General features: G+C 39.5%; 1 protein-coding gene across 3 annotated transcripts in view; it reads left to right on the forward strand.

Moving 5' to 3' along the window:
- DNAAF9 (dynein axonemal assembly factor 9) overlaps positions 1-16,314 on the forward strand; it is a 137,247-nt gene that overhangs the window by 25,976 nt on the left and 94,957 nt on the right. For all 3 annotated transcript variants that reach the window (XM_059705665.1, XM_059705663.1, XM_059705664.1), the window contains 2 exons: positions 1,412-1,518; positions 6,307-6,384. In XM_059705665.1, the coding sequence (XP_059561648.1) occupies positions 1,412-1,518; positions 6,307-6,384 (185 nt within the window). The remainder of the gene's footprint in view (positions 1-1,411; positions 1,519-6,306; positions 6,385-16,314) is intronic.

A 16,314-nucleotide genomic window follows, 5' to 3' on the forward strand; every position in this document is an offset into this window, starting at 1 on the left:
CAGGCCACCTACAGTCAGATAGAAAAACTGATAGGGCATTTACACAGTTGCCATCTAGTGTGTACTCCTTAGGGTACATAGAGTGTAGATGTGGGGCCTCTTGGTAATAAGAAATAGTAATCAGGTAGCTGTTAAAAATATGCTGACAGTGAGGCTCAAAAATGATGGTTAAAAATATAGGAAAAAATCAACAAGTTTAACAGTGCTTATATCTTACTAGGGGCCTGGTGCACGAAATTCGTGCACTGGGTGTGTGTGGGAGGGGGAGTGTCCCTCAGCCCAGCCTGCCCCCTCTCACATACTGGGAGCCCTCAGGCGTTGACCCCCATCACCCTCTAATCGCAGGATCGGCCCCTTGCCCAGGCCTGACGCCTCTGGCCTAGGCGCCCGGCCCAGGCAGTGGGGACCTGCAGTGGCAGCGGGTGGCGCTGCGATCGTGCGGGCTCCGCCCCTGCCCCTGCAGGACGCCTCTGGCTGAGGCATTCGGCCCGGGCAGCGGGGACCCACAGCTGCAGCGGCCCCGCGATCGTGGGCTTCGCTTTAGGCCCAGGCAAGGGACCCCTAGCTCCCGGGACTGCCAGCTTCGACCGTGCCCAGCTCCCATCGCTGGCTCCACCCCTACTTCCTGCTATCACTGGCCAGGGCGGAAAAGGCACCTGATTCTCCGATCATGGCTGGGGGGCAGGGCAAAGGCGGCCCCAGGGCCGCCTTTGCCCTGCCCCCCGGCTCTTAGCTCCCCCCTGGGTTTCCGATCACTGTCAGTGGCAGGGGGCTTCTTCCTGCTTTCCCTTTCGCCTCCCTGCATTGTGCCTACATATGCAAATTAACCGCCATCTTGTTGGCAGTTAACTGCCAATCTTAGTTGGCAGTTAATTTGCATATAGCCCTGATTAGCCAATGAAAAGGGAAGCTCGTATGCCAATTACCATTTTTCTCTTTTATTAGTGTAGATTTTACAAAAAAGCTTGCACATTTGAGATACTGTTATAAGAAAGGAAAATTTTTGTTTTGGTAATTTTTCCTTGAGGAAGTTGTTTGGATATGTTTCTTAAGGGAGAGAAGCCAAGTTTGGGTCTGTTAATAATTATATCCACTAACTGATGCAAGTCAGATGTAATAGGCCACTATTTGTTTATTTATTTGCTTGCTTGCTTAGGAAACCAGAATGTGAAAATATACTATAGAGAAATCTAAATTTATGTAACTTGTTTATGGTTTGAATTTTCCTTGGCTTTAACTTTGTATTTCTAGTGTTAATACCTAACCATTCGCTCTATCTCAATTTTATTTTGCTAGATGAGGCTGTGGTGAACTTGTGAGAAATGATGCCTGTCTAACCACATTAGATCAGGTTTAGACTGTTATATCCAGGATGGTATTTGATACATGTTGTTGTATTTGATTCCTCTAGGTCACTTGCAGATATTTGATATGTTTGTAGTAGAGAAATGGCCAATTGTACAGGCCTTTGCACTTGAGGGCATTGGAGGGGATGGATTTTTTACCATGAAATATGAGGTATGTATAAAAAGTAGTATGCCTGGTTTTTATGAAGGGCCCACAATGTGGGTGTGCATCATTAAAATACTTCATATGGAAAAATAATTTCTGTTTAAGGCTAGTCCCCAAACTGAGCTCCTATGTTCTTTCTTTTTGGAGTTCTCTGTCCTCCTTCCTCACCATTCTCCATTCTGAGTTCACTGTTCTCCAGTCTACTCCCGTAGATTTCTAAGCTGACTTCTCTTACAGTACTTATCTTGTGTTGTGATACATTTGTCATATACCTCCTTTCACCAACCCAACCACCTGCCCCTGAACTCTGGACTGGAAGCTTCTTGAGAACAAAAGCAGAGTCTTTGTGTTCTTTTTGTTGTTATTTATTTCTCAGATATTCATATAATTTGAGAACTATTCCAGAGCAAGGAAAGGGACCGTGGAGAATTTTGTTTAAGTACCGTGTACTAGAGAAATAAAAGGGTTAGCTATTCTGGTAAGAACAGTACCTTTTATTTTAGTGTTCTTTGTATCTTGGAGATGACCAATGAATATTTGGTAAGTGGGTTAGTGAGTGAGTCTGGGAGAGGAGATCATCCAGAGTGCACATTAGGGAGGGTGGCCTGGTAAGTTAGTAGCATCACCGCAGGATCTGCTTGCCTCCCAAGGATCCCCCCACTAAGATGACCTGCTCACAACACAGGAAACCAGGAGAGGGAGGCGTACTATTAGGGACAGAGTAAGTGGAGCCTTTGGAAGCAAGGCCCAGTGCTAATTCTTACCCTCCTTCTGAGAAGTAGCAGGTCCCTAGGAAATAAATGGAGGTTTGCCTGGCAGACTCTGTAATGTGGATGAGTGTGACTATAGGGAAGTGCTGAAGAGAAGCATACCACTTGACCTCACTTTTCCTGCTCTAAAAACCACAGTATTCCTACACGGACTACAGCTCACAGAGCATCACCAGGCTGTGTTGGACCTGCCCTAATTTAGAAGAGTAGGGGCTGGAATGGAGAGAATGCCATAGGAGATAGAGGAAGTTTCTATTTTTAGCAATAATGATAATATTTATTGTTAATTATATAAACTGGGCATTTATAGAGTGCCTCCTATATATCAGGCACTATCCTAACCACTTTATATGAATTGACTTTAATTCTTACAGTAACCCTCTAAAGTAGGTACTGTTACCATCTGTATTTTACAGATAGGTTAAATGAACTTCACAAAGTCACAGAGCAGCAGGGCTGGGGTCCAGTCCAGAGAGTCTGGCTTCAAAGCCTGGGCTGCTGCTAGATTAGCATTGGAAAGCAGTGCACTAGGAAGCTGCATGATTCATGCAACCCAAATGAGGCAGCCCTCTGGCTCCTGCCTTAAAGCGCATCACACCATGAAGTCACAACCCAAAGGAGTAAAATCCCCTCCCAAAAAACCTTTACAGGGCAGTGTAGATCTTTACTGTAGGGTAGTGCTCTTAGGGGGTGGGATGTGCAGTGAGGAGGAAACAGCATATATCATACAGTAAGAACAGGGGAGGGGGGACAAAAGGGGCAGGTGAGTGGGTCACAGGAAGGGCAGGGGTAGAAAAGTATCTCAAGATCCCTTTCTCAGATCCTGCTCTTCTCTGTAGCTGCTGACTTTTCTTTCTCTCAAATACTTTCCTGTATCTCCATCTCATTCCCCACTGTAACCCCCTACTCACAGTTCTCCTTACCCTGTCCTTCCCAGTCCTTTAAGATATGGAGCAGTTTTGCCTACTGATCAGCTCTGCATTATATACTCTCTTCCACTCTGATTCACATATCAAAGGCTAAGAGAAGGAAAACTACAGATATATATATAACTTAATTTTTTTAACTTCTGTTTTATTGCTTGGCCATATCCAAAAGAAAGTTGTTAATTCAGAGGATTTTTTGTCCCTGATGTCAGCATGAGAAAGGAAGCCCAGTTCCACATAGCATTCACTTGGTATTTAGGCTGGGCCAAACTCAGTTATGGATATAGAGAACTCTTCCTGGGAAGCAGTATAGGGAAGTTCCTCTGCTAGGCCTTTCCCTGCCTCCAGCCTCTTTTTTCTTATTCTCCAGCTGCTGGAACTGTGACCTGGTAATATAAATTTACATCAACTAGCTCCCCAAGGAGAGGATTCTAATAGCAAACTTCTGAATAATGAGGGTAACCATATAGCGAGCATTTATTCACCTTTCAATACATGAGATCTTTGTATTGAAAAGTAGAATAAGATTTATGAAAAAATTCAACAGATATAAGAAAGAGACCATAGCATATTAGATGCAGGAAAAGATCAGCATGTTTTTTAAAAAGATTTCTCCAGAAAATAAAAATTGAGAAAAATACCTCTTGTGTATTTTTTAAGAGTTTGGAAAAAGAAATGAGATATGGTAGATAGGGCAAGCAAATTAAGGAAGATGAATGACATCCAAGGAAAGATTATAATAAGTCTCAAAATTCATTAATAGAATTAAAATTTGAATTAAAAAAAAGAAATCAAATCTATTACCCCACAAAAATCTAATCATTTGACACACTTAAAAGCTGTTCCAGAATACAAAGGAAGAGACCAAATAGATTAAATCAGTAATAAAGGAGAAGATAAAATGGGGGATAAAGAATGGAAATTGGTAGTATTGAAAATCAGGGGATTAATTGAAAGTTGTTATATAATAGTTTGTGCCTCCTTTCCCACCACTGTCTCCCAAGTGACAGGCAACCAGGCATTTACCAACTGCCACCTCCACCCTAGGAAAAACAAGGAATGGGGTGAGTGGGTAGGTTTCTCTAAAGAAACTGAAAAAATAAGACACAAAAAAGAACTCATTGGCTAGTGTAGCATTTCTTGCCTGAGAATAAAGCTCTCCACATCTTGACATTTAGACTATAAGTGGGTAGGGATCCTGGAATAACAGCCTCCTTCCTGTCTGCTCTCCCCAGAAAAACTTCCTGGTAGTTGACAAGCTCTGCTGAGAGCATAAAGCTTCCAATCAGCCTTTCCATTTGAAAATATAAGCAGGCCAGCAAAGATCACAAGACATTGGATTAAATACCTAAAAGAAAAAAAACAACAAATTTTTTAAAAAGAACCAACTGAATAAGACCCCAAGATAATTTCAGATATACAGGAAACTTAAGGCACAAACTCTCCTTAGGATGCCCAGAGAAATTTAAGATTTTTTGGCAACCAAAGATCAAGTGTTTTGTTGTGGTAAAGAAATGTAAGGAAAATCGCTCTGGAAAATTTTAATGGATAAAATCATAGAGGACTTGGAAGGTAAATGTAGGGAAATCGCTACAAAATGTAGACTAATACAATCAAGGAGAAAGAAAATATGAGAGAAAGTTAAGACATGGAGAACTGTTCCACGAAGTCTGATAGCCAACAAGTATAAGTTCCAGAAAGATAGAGCAATGATACCAGAAGAGAAGAAATTTTCTTTCAAAAAGCAACAAACATTGCCCCACTGGCATGGCTCAGTGGTTGAGGTCACAGTTCCATTCCCAGTCAGGGCACAGGCCCGGGTTGCAGGCTTGATCCCCAGTAGGGGGCGTGCAGGAGGCAGCCTATCAATGATTCTCTCTCATCATTGATGTTTCTCTCTCTCCCTCCTCCTTCCTCTCTGAAATCAGTAAAAAAATATATTTTTTTAAAAAATATGTGGTAGTATAGTATGTACCTGGCCAGCAATAAGTAAAATATATATGGTATTAATATTATAAACAAGAATTATAAACAAGAATTACTGGTGTAACCAAAAATCATATAATGGTATTAGATGAGGTTAGGTTGTGTGTCTGTGTATGTGCAAAGAAAATGTATAGGAATGAAGATAGTTGTAGAAAAGCTATATCTTTGCCATAAGTCAATATTTGTTTTCTAAATTGGTAAATCAAGAAAATAGAAATATATGGGTGTATGGGAAGAGAACCAAAAAACTTATATGCATGTATGCATAACCCATGGACACACACAATAGTGTGGTGAAGTCCTGGGGTGGGGCGGTGGGTGCAGGCAAAAGGGAGACATCTGTAATACTTTCAACAATATAGATAAATTTAAAAAATAAATAATAAAAATAAGGAAAGAAAAAATAGATATAGGTATATCATAATAAAATATGGAGGTAACTACCAGAAGGAAATGTTGAAAGACTTCTAAGTGGTTGCCTCTGAGGAGTGAGGTTTGTGAAAGGTTGCAGTATGGGAATACAATTTTTTTAATTACAAACCTTTAGTACTATTTGATTTTTTTAAAACCATGGACATGTATTATTTTAATTAAAATTTTATTTTAAACAAGGACAAAAAAGTATATGTATATGCATTTGTATGTATATAAATGTATATATGTATGCCCATCATTGAAGATATTCAAAAAATGTACTAAAGGCCCTAGCCAGTTTGGCTCTCAGTGGGTAGAGCGTCGGCCTACGGACTGAAGGATCCTCAGTTTGATTTGATCAAGGGCACATGCCCAGGTTGTGGGCTCGATCCCCAGTAGGGGGTGTGCGGAAGGCAGCCAATCAATGGTTCTATCTCTTCCTCTCCCTTCCTCTCTGAAAGCAATAAAATATATGTATTTTTATAAATGTACTAAAGTTTCTGAAAAGATAGTTTCCTTGAATGGGACATCATTTATTAATATGTATAGGTTCTAATGTGACTGATCAAAATAACATTTATTATTCTAATCACTTGAATTTTCACAAAGATAGTCATTTCTGAATGTCAGAAAATAATTTGGATTGCTCTAATGATATTGACTCTGTATTACTTTAAATTTTTGCCCTTGTGTTGCAGTTGCAGGATGTGAGTTTGAATCTATGGAATGTCTACAGCAAAATGGATCCTATGTCTCTGGAGAGTTTGCTTTCAGAAGTAAGGAGCCAAACTGTATTTTACTCACAAAATTACTAGTTGTATTTAACTTGAAGAAATGCAGAATGTATTTTAGTTTAGTTTAGTTTAGTTTAGTCAAATAATTGAGCAGCTTCTTGAACTCCTTGAGTCTACAGTAGGAGGGTACCTGGAAAAGTGATACTACCTTTTACACTGAAGAAACCTCACCGTAGGTGAGACCAAGGCCACCGGCCTGGTCCAGGGTTTAGGTTTTCATCTAAAGACATTCTTTCTGTTGGTCTGGACTTTAGAAAAACAATGGTGAGGGTGACTTTTTCTACTCTTTCTCTGGTATGAAAAGATAAAAAAGATGGGATATGGCTTAAAGGAATAAAGGATTAAAGCACAGGTCAGCAAGCTTTTTCTGTAAAAGACTAGATAGTAATGTTTTAGTTTTGTGTACCCTGAGAGCAGCTGCAAATAATGCTTTAACTAATGGGTGTGTCTGTTACCAGGAAACTTTATTTATAAAAATATGTAGTCTGCTCACAGGCCATAGTTTACCAACTCCTGGATTAGAGGGTTAGGCATTAATTTTTCATCTGAACTTTGAAGGAAAAATTCAGGGTAGAAAGAGCAATTCACAATGGGGAGCAACAAACAAAATTAAAGAATATATACTTTGGTTAAGCAGCTCAGTAGTGTCTCTCGGTGATCATGGATAGATATGCATGGAAAAAGAAAGCTTATAGCCTTCAAATGAAATTAGCTATAATATCAAGGCCCCTCCAAATGAAAACAACACACCAGTCTCACAATTATCAATGCCTGTATTAAGTGGAATATTAGCAAACAGAACCCAGTATCATGTTAAAAGCATATTCTTTGTCAGACTGGCATGGCTCAGTGGTTGAGCTTTGACCTATGAACGAAGAGATCATGGTTCGATTCCCAGTCAGGGCACATGCCCAGGTTGTGGATTCGATCCCCAGTAGGAGGTGTGCAGGAGGCAGCCAATCAGTGATTCTCTCTCATCATTGATGTTTCTCTCTCTCTCTCTCTCTCTCCCTTTCTGAAATCAATAAATACATATTTAAAAATAAAAATAAAAGCATATTCTTTAATGAAGTAGGGTTTATTAAGGGCTCAATATTTAATATCAGGAAATCTATTAATGTAATCATTGTACTAATTTTCCTTCTTGGAGCCATTTATGACTCCATAGGTGCCAAAGGGCATTTGATAAAACTGAACATCCCTTCTGTTTAAACATTTCTAATCAAATCTACTTATATAAAAACCCTGGGTGGTGTTCATCATGACCATCAGAACTGCGACCAAGCAGAAGGAAGTCAGTCCTGCAGGGGTTGTCTTGGCAACTGCTGTGCCCTCCCCAAAGCTGTTTCCCAGAGCTATTTCCTGTAAGGGCGGGGTTTGAGGCAGGAACCCACCCTGGGAGTGTGGAGGCATATCTTTATATAAGGTGTGCCACGCCAGCACAGCCAAGGGTGAACCTGAGTGGGGTCGGCTGAAAGGCTTAGAAAAGATAGACAAGAGAATGAAAGCCGGGTCTCAGTGGGACGCTGCTTCTCTGAGAGACAGCGACCATGCCCACAGCCATGCCTTTTATTTTATAGCAGAAGCTACAAGGCAAAGTAAGGGCATGACCAAGATGTTTACAACATTCTCCTGGGTTTCAATCCTACTCAGCTACATGCACCTGAACTCTATCAAGCCTACATCACTCAGGCACGTGGGGCCACGTGTTCAGACCATAGGTTCAAGCTTACAACTACAGCTGTTGGCTATAATTGTGCTGGGAGGGCCCTGCCTTCCAAGCTGGGACTTGCACATGGCAATGAGAGGACTGTGCCCTCTCATCAGTCCAAGGCTTGAACCTGTCCAAAACACTGTAGCGGCTCCCCACAATAAAGTTTTAATTCTGTTTCTTTGTTACTAATGTTGTGGCCCCACCCCATAACAAAGAAACAATTTCTGGAGGAAGGGGCCCAGGAATCAGGATTTTAAAAAGATTCCCAGGTGATTCTAATGTGCAGCCAAGGTTGAGAACCACTGCTATAGATAATATTAAAAATATACCTAAATGTGCAATTCTTTCTCCAAAAGAGCATGTTCAAAAATTAAATGAAGAAAATTTGGACATACTCGATGGAGATTTTCACACATATTTGCGTGATGATTCCATTGATTCCACAGATGATGCTGAAAAGGAAAATTTTCCCATCGAATTTCTTAATAGTATTACTCCTTCGGGAATGCCGTGTCATAAATTAAAATTGAAAGTGGGTGCAATCATCATGCTATTGAGAAATCTTAATAGTAAATAGGGTCTTTGTAATGGTACCAGATTTATTATCAGAAGATTGCGACCTAACATTATCGAAGCTGAAGTATTAACAGGATCTACAGAGGGACAGGCTGTTATGATTCCAAGAATTAATTTGTCCCCATCTGACACTGGCCTCCCATTTAAATTGATTTGATGACGGTTTCCCATGATGCCGGCATTTGTGATGACTATTAATAAATCACAAGGACAAACTCTAGACAAAGTAGGCATATTCCTACCTGAACCCGTTTTTGCACATGGTCAGTTATATGTTGCTTTCTCTTGAGTTTGAAGAGCATGTGATGTTACAGTTAAAGTGCTAAGTACTTCATCACAAGGGAAATTAGTCAAGCACTCTGAAAGTGTTTTCACTCTTAATGTGGTATACAGGGAGATATTAGAATAAGTTTAATCACTTTATCAGTCATTGTTTGTATCACTGTTGTTTTTATATCATGTTTTTGTTGTTTTCATATCATGTTTTTGTCATTTTTATATCATGCCTCTGTTATATCCTTTTGTTACTGTTTATTTATTAATAAATTTATATATTATTTTCATATACATTTTACTAATTTCCTTTCATCTCTCACACTTCTATTATAGAGAAAGGGCAAATAGCAATATTAAAATATCTCTGCTAATTAATTCCCTTTTTAAAAAAAAGTATATTTTATTGATTTTTTTTACAGAGAGGAAGGGAGAGGGATAGAGAGTTAGAAACATCGATGAGAGAAAAACATCGATCAGCTGCCTCCTGCACACTCCCCACTGGGGATGTGCCTGCAACCAAGGTACACGCCCTTGACCAGAATGGAACCTGGGACCCTTGAGTCCGCAGGCCGACGCTCTATCCACTGAGCCAAACCGGTTAGGGCAATTAATTCCCTTTTAATGTCCACAAATTTTGTGCACCAGGCTACTAGTAGCACTATAAAAGAAAAATAAAACCGAATTGTTTGTTTTGTTTTTTAAAAAAACATAGTCATCATCATCATCAACCACCTATGGCTATCCTAATTATGGGGGAAAAAAGAAAAATGCAAAAAATTGCCCTAACCAGGTTGGCTCAGTGGATAGAGTGTCAGCCTGCGGACTGAAGGGTCCCAGGTTCCATTCTGGTCAAGGGCATGTACCTTGGTTGCGGGCACATCCCCATGGGGAGTGTGCAGGAGGCAGCTGATCGATGTTTCTTTCTCATCGGTGTTTCTAACTATCCCTCTCCCTTCCTTTCTGTAAAAAATCAATAAAACATATATATATAAAAAGAAAAATGCAAAAAACTACAACATTAATAGTGTAATAAGAATGATAACGTGTAACCACAGGTAGAGAAGAGAGTTAAGTAGTTTAGGAGTTTCTAAAAGTGTCTGAAACCCATGCTTCCCTTGTATGCAATGCCCTCAGTGTGAGGAAGCTATAAGTCACACATGGGGGCTAGACATAGCATTATAGTTTTGAGAACACTGCAAGCATCTTTGGAGTCAGTGAAGAAGGGACCCTTAGTAGGACATCTTTAATTGCCACACCTTCAGTTGCAACAGTGACATACGACTGAAGGAGCAACAGTGGTAATCACCATTGGCTTAATGTTAAGCCTTTTCTGGACTTTCTGATTATCCATGAGCTTGGTATTCCTAGGTGATATCATGATGAAGTGGATGCCCGGCCAGTGTGGCTCAGTGGTCAATCTGTGAACTAGGAGGGCATGGTTGATTCCTGGTCAGGGCACATGCCCAGGTTGTGGGCTCAATCCCCAGTGTGGGGTATGCGGGAGGTGGCTGATAAATGATTCTCTTTCATCATTGATGTTTCTATCTCTTTCTCCTCCCTTCCTCTCTGAAATAAAATAAAAATTAAAAATAAAAGAAGTGGAAGGAAGCCTTTTTAGTGTCTAATAGTGGACCTCTCATCTATCTGAAAGAGTGATGGCTCAGAGCCAGATTTAATTTTATTTAGAAATAATAAAGTAAGATGATATGTCTTGTACCAAAATGTGGCTGAGCACATTTATACCCACTACATTATACCCATTACATTATATAGAGCTCTTACAAATCATTAAGAAAAGTACAACAGGGAGAACTGGGGGGCAGCAGGAATTGGCTATTCACAAAATAAGAAAAAAAGTGACCAGGCTTTTCCACTCCCAATTAGGGATATAGAAAGTCAAAAGAAATCATTGCTATCACCCTAACAACCAAAAAAGCCTGAATAAGCAACAAAATGATAGTTTTAAAATAAAACCATTAGCAAGCTGAAGATCCAAAGAAAGCTGAAAGAACTCCGTTTCGGAAAATGTAGGGCCCTTCATACGATGCTGTTCTAATTTCTGGTGGAGCAGCAGAAGGGAGAGGAATCCATCTTAGACAGGGATAAATAGAAATCAGCTGACCTTTAAACGAGCTGTTAAAAGCCATCACCTGTATCTCATAGTGCTCAGGGTAGTCACCAAAAGCTGGGGGGGGGGGGGGGGGAGGGGGCGGCAGGCAAGAAAGTTGAGAACCATCCGTCTTAAGGCATTTGCCACTCAACTATCACCTGGATTGGAGCAGAAGAACAGAGCAATCCTTTGAAGGCATTCCAGGTACTTACAACATTTAAGTAGCTACCCTCTTAAGGCTGGGGGTAAGGCAGCAAGATAGACAAGGGTTTCCCTCCATAGAAAGATCCAAGAGGACTGGAGAGCTAAGAGAACTCCTTAGCAACCCCAAAAACTGGTAGCCAGTTTGTAAAGCAGGGAGTGATAGTCCAGACAGCTTGTGGTTCATCTATACAACACAGAGATTTTTAGAATCTTGGCTAGTGCTCTGAGCAAAGTTTCTACTGAAGTTCATACCCATCCTCAAAATATTTTAATTTGGTGATGAATAAAATCCAACTAAAAATGCAATAATATCCAGACCCAGGCCAGTTACATATCAAGTTGACTTAGATCTCTACTCTAGTGTCTTAACAAAAGAAAGCATGTGTTCTTTCCTAGAAGTAAATATTATTTACCTGTTTTTACTGTTCTTTCATACCAAATGAGTGGCATATGATTTTTTTAAATTATAAAATATAAAGAAGCAAGAAAATATGATCTGGGGTCAAGAAAGGAAATACTCAATAGAAGCAGACCCAAATGTTGAAATTAACCAATGAATTTAAATAACTAATAAAAATTTCAAAGTATATGGAAGAAAAAGGAGACAACATGCATAAAGAGATGAAGAATTTCATCAGACCTGAAAACTATAAAAAGAAACACATGGAAAAGCTAGAAATGGGAAATATTATATCAGAAAAGAAGAATGTATAAAATTGGCTCACTAGCAGACTAGATACCAATGAATAGAAGTTCAGTGAACTTGAAGATACGTCAATAGAAAGTTTGTAAACTGAAGGACAAAGAAAAAAGAGCAAGGGAGTGGAGCATCCAGTGTCTGTCAAACAATGTCAAATGATCTAACAGTATATTTAGAGTCCCAGAAGGAGAATAGAGAAAAAATAGGGCAGGAAATTTGGATTGGTAATGTCCAAGAACTTCACAAATTGATGAAATGCATCAATCCATAGATCCAAGAAGCTCAGCAAATCCCAAAATAAAATAAATATGTATAAAAATGACTATAAATTTGTTCAGGGATCTCTTGTGATAAATCTACAAATGTTAATAAAATCCAAGTCCAACAACCAGAAGAAATAAAAATGCAATTCTAATCATTGTGTCTCTAAAAATTATTTAAAAGGACACCGATTCACATCTATATTATTTTAAGAGCTATTTTTTTCATTTCTCTTCTCTTGATTCATAGCCTCCATACTTCTCTAAAACCCCTTTTTCTCTCCACCATCCAAATACTTTTCCTATTCCTATGTATTTTCCCTTTGCCAAGAAGACCTTTAATCTTACAGCCAGAATTGGCATCTAGGCTTTTTTTCTTGTTGGTCAATCACTGCTGGCCAGAGAACCTACAGTTCCATGCTTCTTGGTCACATACCATAGAGCGAAAATGCAGACTCCTCTGAGATTTGATGTAGAAACATGTTTGGTGAGAACACTACTAGTAAAAAAGCAGAATATATTTCCATCTTTGTGAAACAGTTTGTGTTTCTGTGTATTAGAAACTTCAAGTGGTGGTCTTACTGCTATTTTTATTTTACTTTCATAGTCTCACTTTTATTTTATGTAATTCTTTCAAGTAATTTGAAGTATTAAAATTGAGCTTCTTTTCCCCCTTTGAGCCACCTGAGAGCTGCCACTGCCAGGGCCAGCCTAGGGCCAAATCCTTCCCCACTGGCCAAGGGCCAAGGCACACTGGCATGTTTCTTGGGGTTTTCAGACCTTTGCTGCTTATCTGACCTTGATATCTATCTGAGCTTGTCTTCTGGATTTGACCTGGAAGAGTGTGTGCAGATAGACTTTCCCTTCTTCATCATGAGATTCAACTGACCAGTTCCACGTACATGGACAGTGTCCATTTCCAGAAATGCACAAAATAGTGTGCTGGGCAAAAGAGAAGAGTGTGTCTGGTGGAAAGCACACAGGCTCTGGGTATCTCTTACCTAGCTATATTTCCACTTTTCCTAATTGATAGTATTGCATACTCGGGCAGATCACATTACTGTTCAGTGCCTCAGTCTCCTATTTACAAAGTGGGCAAGATGTTAGGAAGATTTAAATATATACATATATATGTGTGTGTGTATATATATATATATATATATATATATATATATATATATATATACATACATACACACACACAAACACATATATATGCACACACAATATATGTGTATGTGTGTATATGTATATATATGTGAATGTTTCATATATAATACTAATTATTTTTAGTATTAAAATTTATTGCATCTTCCATTTCATTTATTTATTTTATTTATTATTGATGAAAGAGAGGAGAAACCAATATGAGAGAGAAATATCAATAGGTTGCCTCCTATATATGCCCAACTGGAGATTGAATCCCACAACCTGGGCACCTACCCTGACCTGGAATGGAACCTACCACCTTTTGGTGTATGGGACGGCACTCCAACCAACTGAGCCACACTGGCCAGGGCTGCATTTTCCAATTTAGTCACAGCGTGGAGCTGAAAGTAGTATTTAACAGTTCATTCTACCTTATTCTGTAATTAGTGCTGACACATCCATCTCTGTCAGGGAAGTCTTCTAAGGGCAAAGTACCTGTCTTCTGTGTATCCCCCCAAAGCACACAATGTTTTTCACATAGAGAATGGCTGCTGTTCAGCTGTATAACTGCTTCTTGTTATTGATCCAAACCAAGATAGGTGTCACCTGCCCTGGCCGGTGTGGCTCAATTAGTTGAGCATCATCCCATGCATCCTAGGGGTTGCTGGTTCGATTCCCAATTGGGGCACATGCCTGGATTGTGGGCTTGATACCGTGTTGCGCTCTCACATCAATGTTTCTCTATCCTTCTCCCTTCCTCTCTCTCTAAAAATCAATTTTAAAAATTTTTTAAAAAGATAGGTGTTACCATGTAGGCCACTAAAATGGAAATATACTTTCTGAGCTTATTTCTAAATACAATTGAAAAACAAAGTGTATTCTGTATTAGCAGCTATATTGGTTCTTTTTGTTTTTCTAAGCTTAACCAAGTGAAGCCTTCTGTTATTACCCAAGGATTGGACAGAGCCAAGCAAGCGAGGCAAAGACCTAAACTGGGTTGGACAACCTGTGTTGTGGCTTCCATGAGGCTAGTAATTTGCATTATGGGTGTCGGAGAGAGAGCAGACAAATGTCAGAAAGTCAAGGGGGAGGTTCAAATGTTCTCAGCCAACTTGGGCTAGCTGACCGTAGAGGCAGAGAAATTGTGAAGTATGATAGACATCTATGCAAGGTCTAGTAATAAGTACTTTATATAGGCTATTTCATTTAATTCCTGTGATATCTCTGTAAGTTAGAAAGTAGTCCTACATTACACATATAAGGCATTTGAGGCTCAGAGAGTTAATTTCCTTGCAAAGTTGCACAGCCAGTAAGAGGGGGAGCAAAGGTTCCAGCACAGGTCTTTCTGAATTTGAACATACTCACAGTGCTAAGTTGTAGTGGTAGCCAGATGGAAATGGGGAGTGGATCTAGGACTAAATGAGTTGGACAGACATTGAAGATCTGTGGTTAGAGTGCTGGAAGAATAGGGAGTGTACTTCTCTCCAGAGTCCAGGAGGCCCTGTGGGTGTAATCCAATGCCAAAGTGGGAAGACTGCCCTGGACTTAGGTAGGATCAGGGCCACTGATTAGACCTGATAGTAGTGGGTCTAGATCTTAAATGAGAAGGTCTAATTTACAGGGCCGAGGCACAGAGGTGGTATGACAAGACAGTCTGACCCAAGCAATTGTAGATTGCCAATTACAAGTATATATTGGTGTATATAAAGTACATATGTAAAAAATAGGATGAGAGTATTTCACAAAATGTTGATAATGATGTCTATTCTTTATTTTCTGAGTTTTCTGTAACAAATATATATTCTGTTTCTGTAGACTTTTTATTAAAATAACACAGACTCAGAAAACAACATAAAACTAAAGTATAACCTAATAATTATTATGAAGCAATAGAAACCTACTAGCTACCCCAGAAGCAATCCATCGCCTCCTTTCTCCTCCACCAAGAATAACACTGTCATGAGTTCTATGGCAATCTCCTCCTTACTTTTTTTTTGCAGTTAATCATCCAAATGTACTTCCATAAATACATAGTTTAGCTTTGCTTGGGTATGTATTTTAGGTTTCTTTTAATCTGTAGGTTTCCTTTCCATCTCTTTGTTTTTCCCCAGTCTCCTCCCCCACCTCCACCGCTATACTAGTATTTTTGTTGAAAAAAACAGATCATTTCTCTTGTAGCTGTTTTCATTGAGATTTTGTTGATTGCATTCCCGTGATGTAATTTAACATCCTCTACACCCCTTGCCCCCATCTTCCATATTTTCTGACTATGATATTTGAATCTTGAGGCTCAGTTAATTCAGACCTGGAGTTGGTCATATCTCTAGTAAATTTTGAGTGGGAAATAGCATTTCAATACCACAATCTGTGGTAGGAATACTTATTGCTACTGGTTTGCTTGTTGTTTTTAGATCTCTTCAGTGGACAGAGCTAGGAAATTCATTGTCTCTCTCTCCCTCTAACCTCTTCCACTTCCCCTCCCCATGTGCATGTATATATATGCATATCTGATTTTTTTATCCTACATTATATATAAAACATTCAGAAAACAGTATCAGAACTGTCACCTACATGATTACTGAAAATAATTTTACATATATGTATATAATCTATATGTAATATACATATATGTGTATACATAAATCCACACATCTAAATAAAATATGGATCATCTGAGCAGTAAGTAGTGAAGCCACTTGAGAATGTTGTTTACACTAGTATTCCTGGCAGAGGTCCCTTGTGCTTGATGCCTAAGGTCAGAAGTACAGTCAGTACATAGCTAATACAGAGGCCACAGGTCTGAGTAGTTGTGTATTCTCACCTGGAAGAGAAGAATGATGAGAGCATGGATCTGTCCAGCCAGTTTTAGTACAGCAAACAGAATGCCTCCTGTGAGCAAGGCATTAGGCTGGATGCCAGTTTA

Source organism: Myotis daubentonii, chromosome 8 (assembly GCF_963259705.1).
Source record: "Myotis daubentonii chromosome 8, mMyoDau2.1, whole genome shotgun sequence".
NCBI classification, from domain to species: domain Eukaryota; kingdom Metazoa; phylum Chordata; class Mammalia; order Chiroptera; family Vespertilionidae; genus Myotis; species Myotis daubentonii.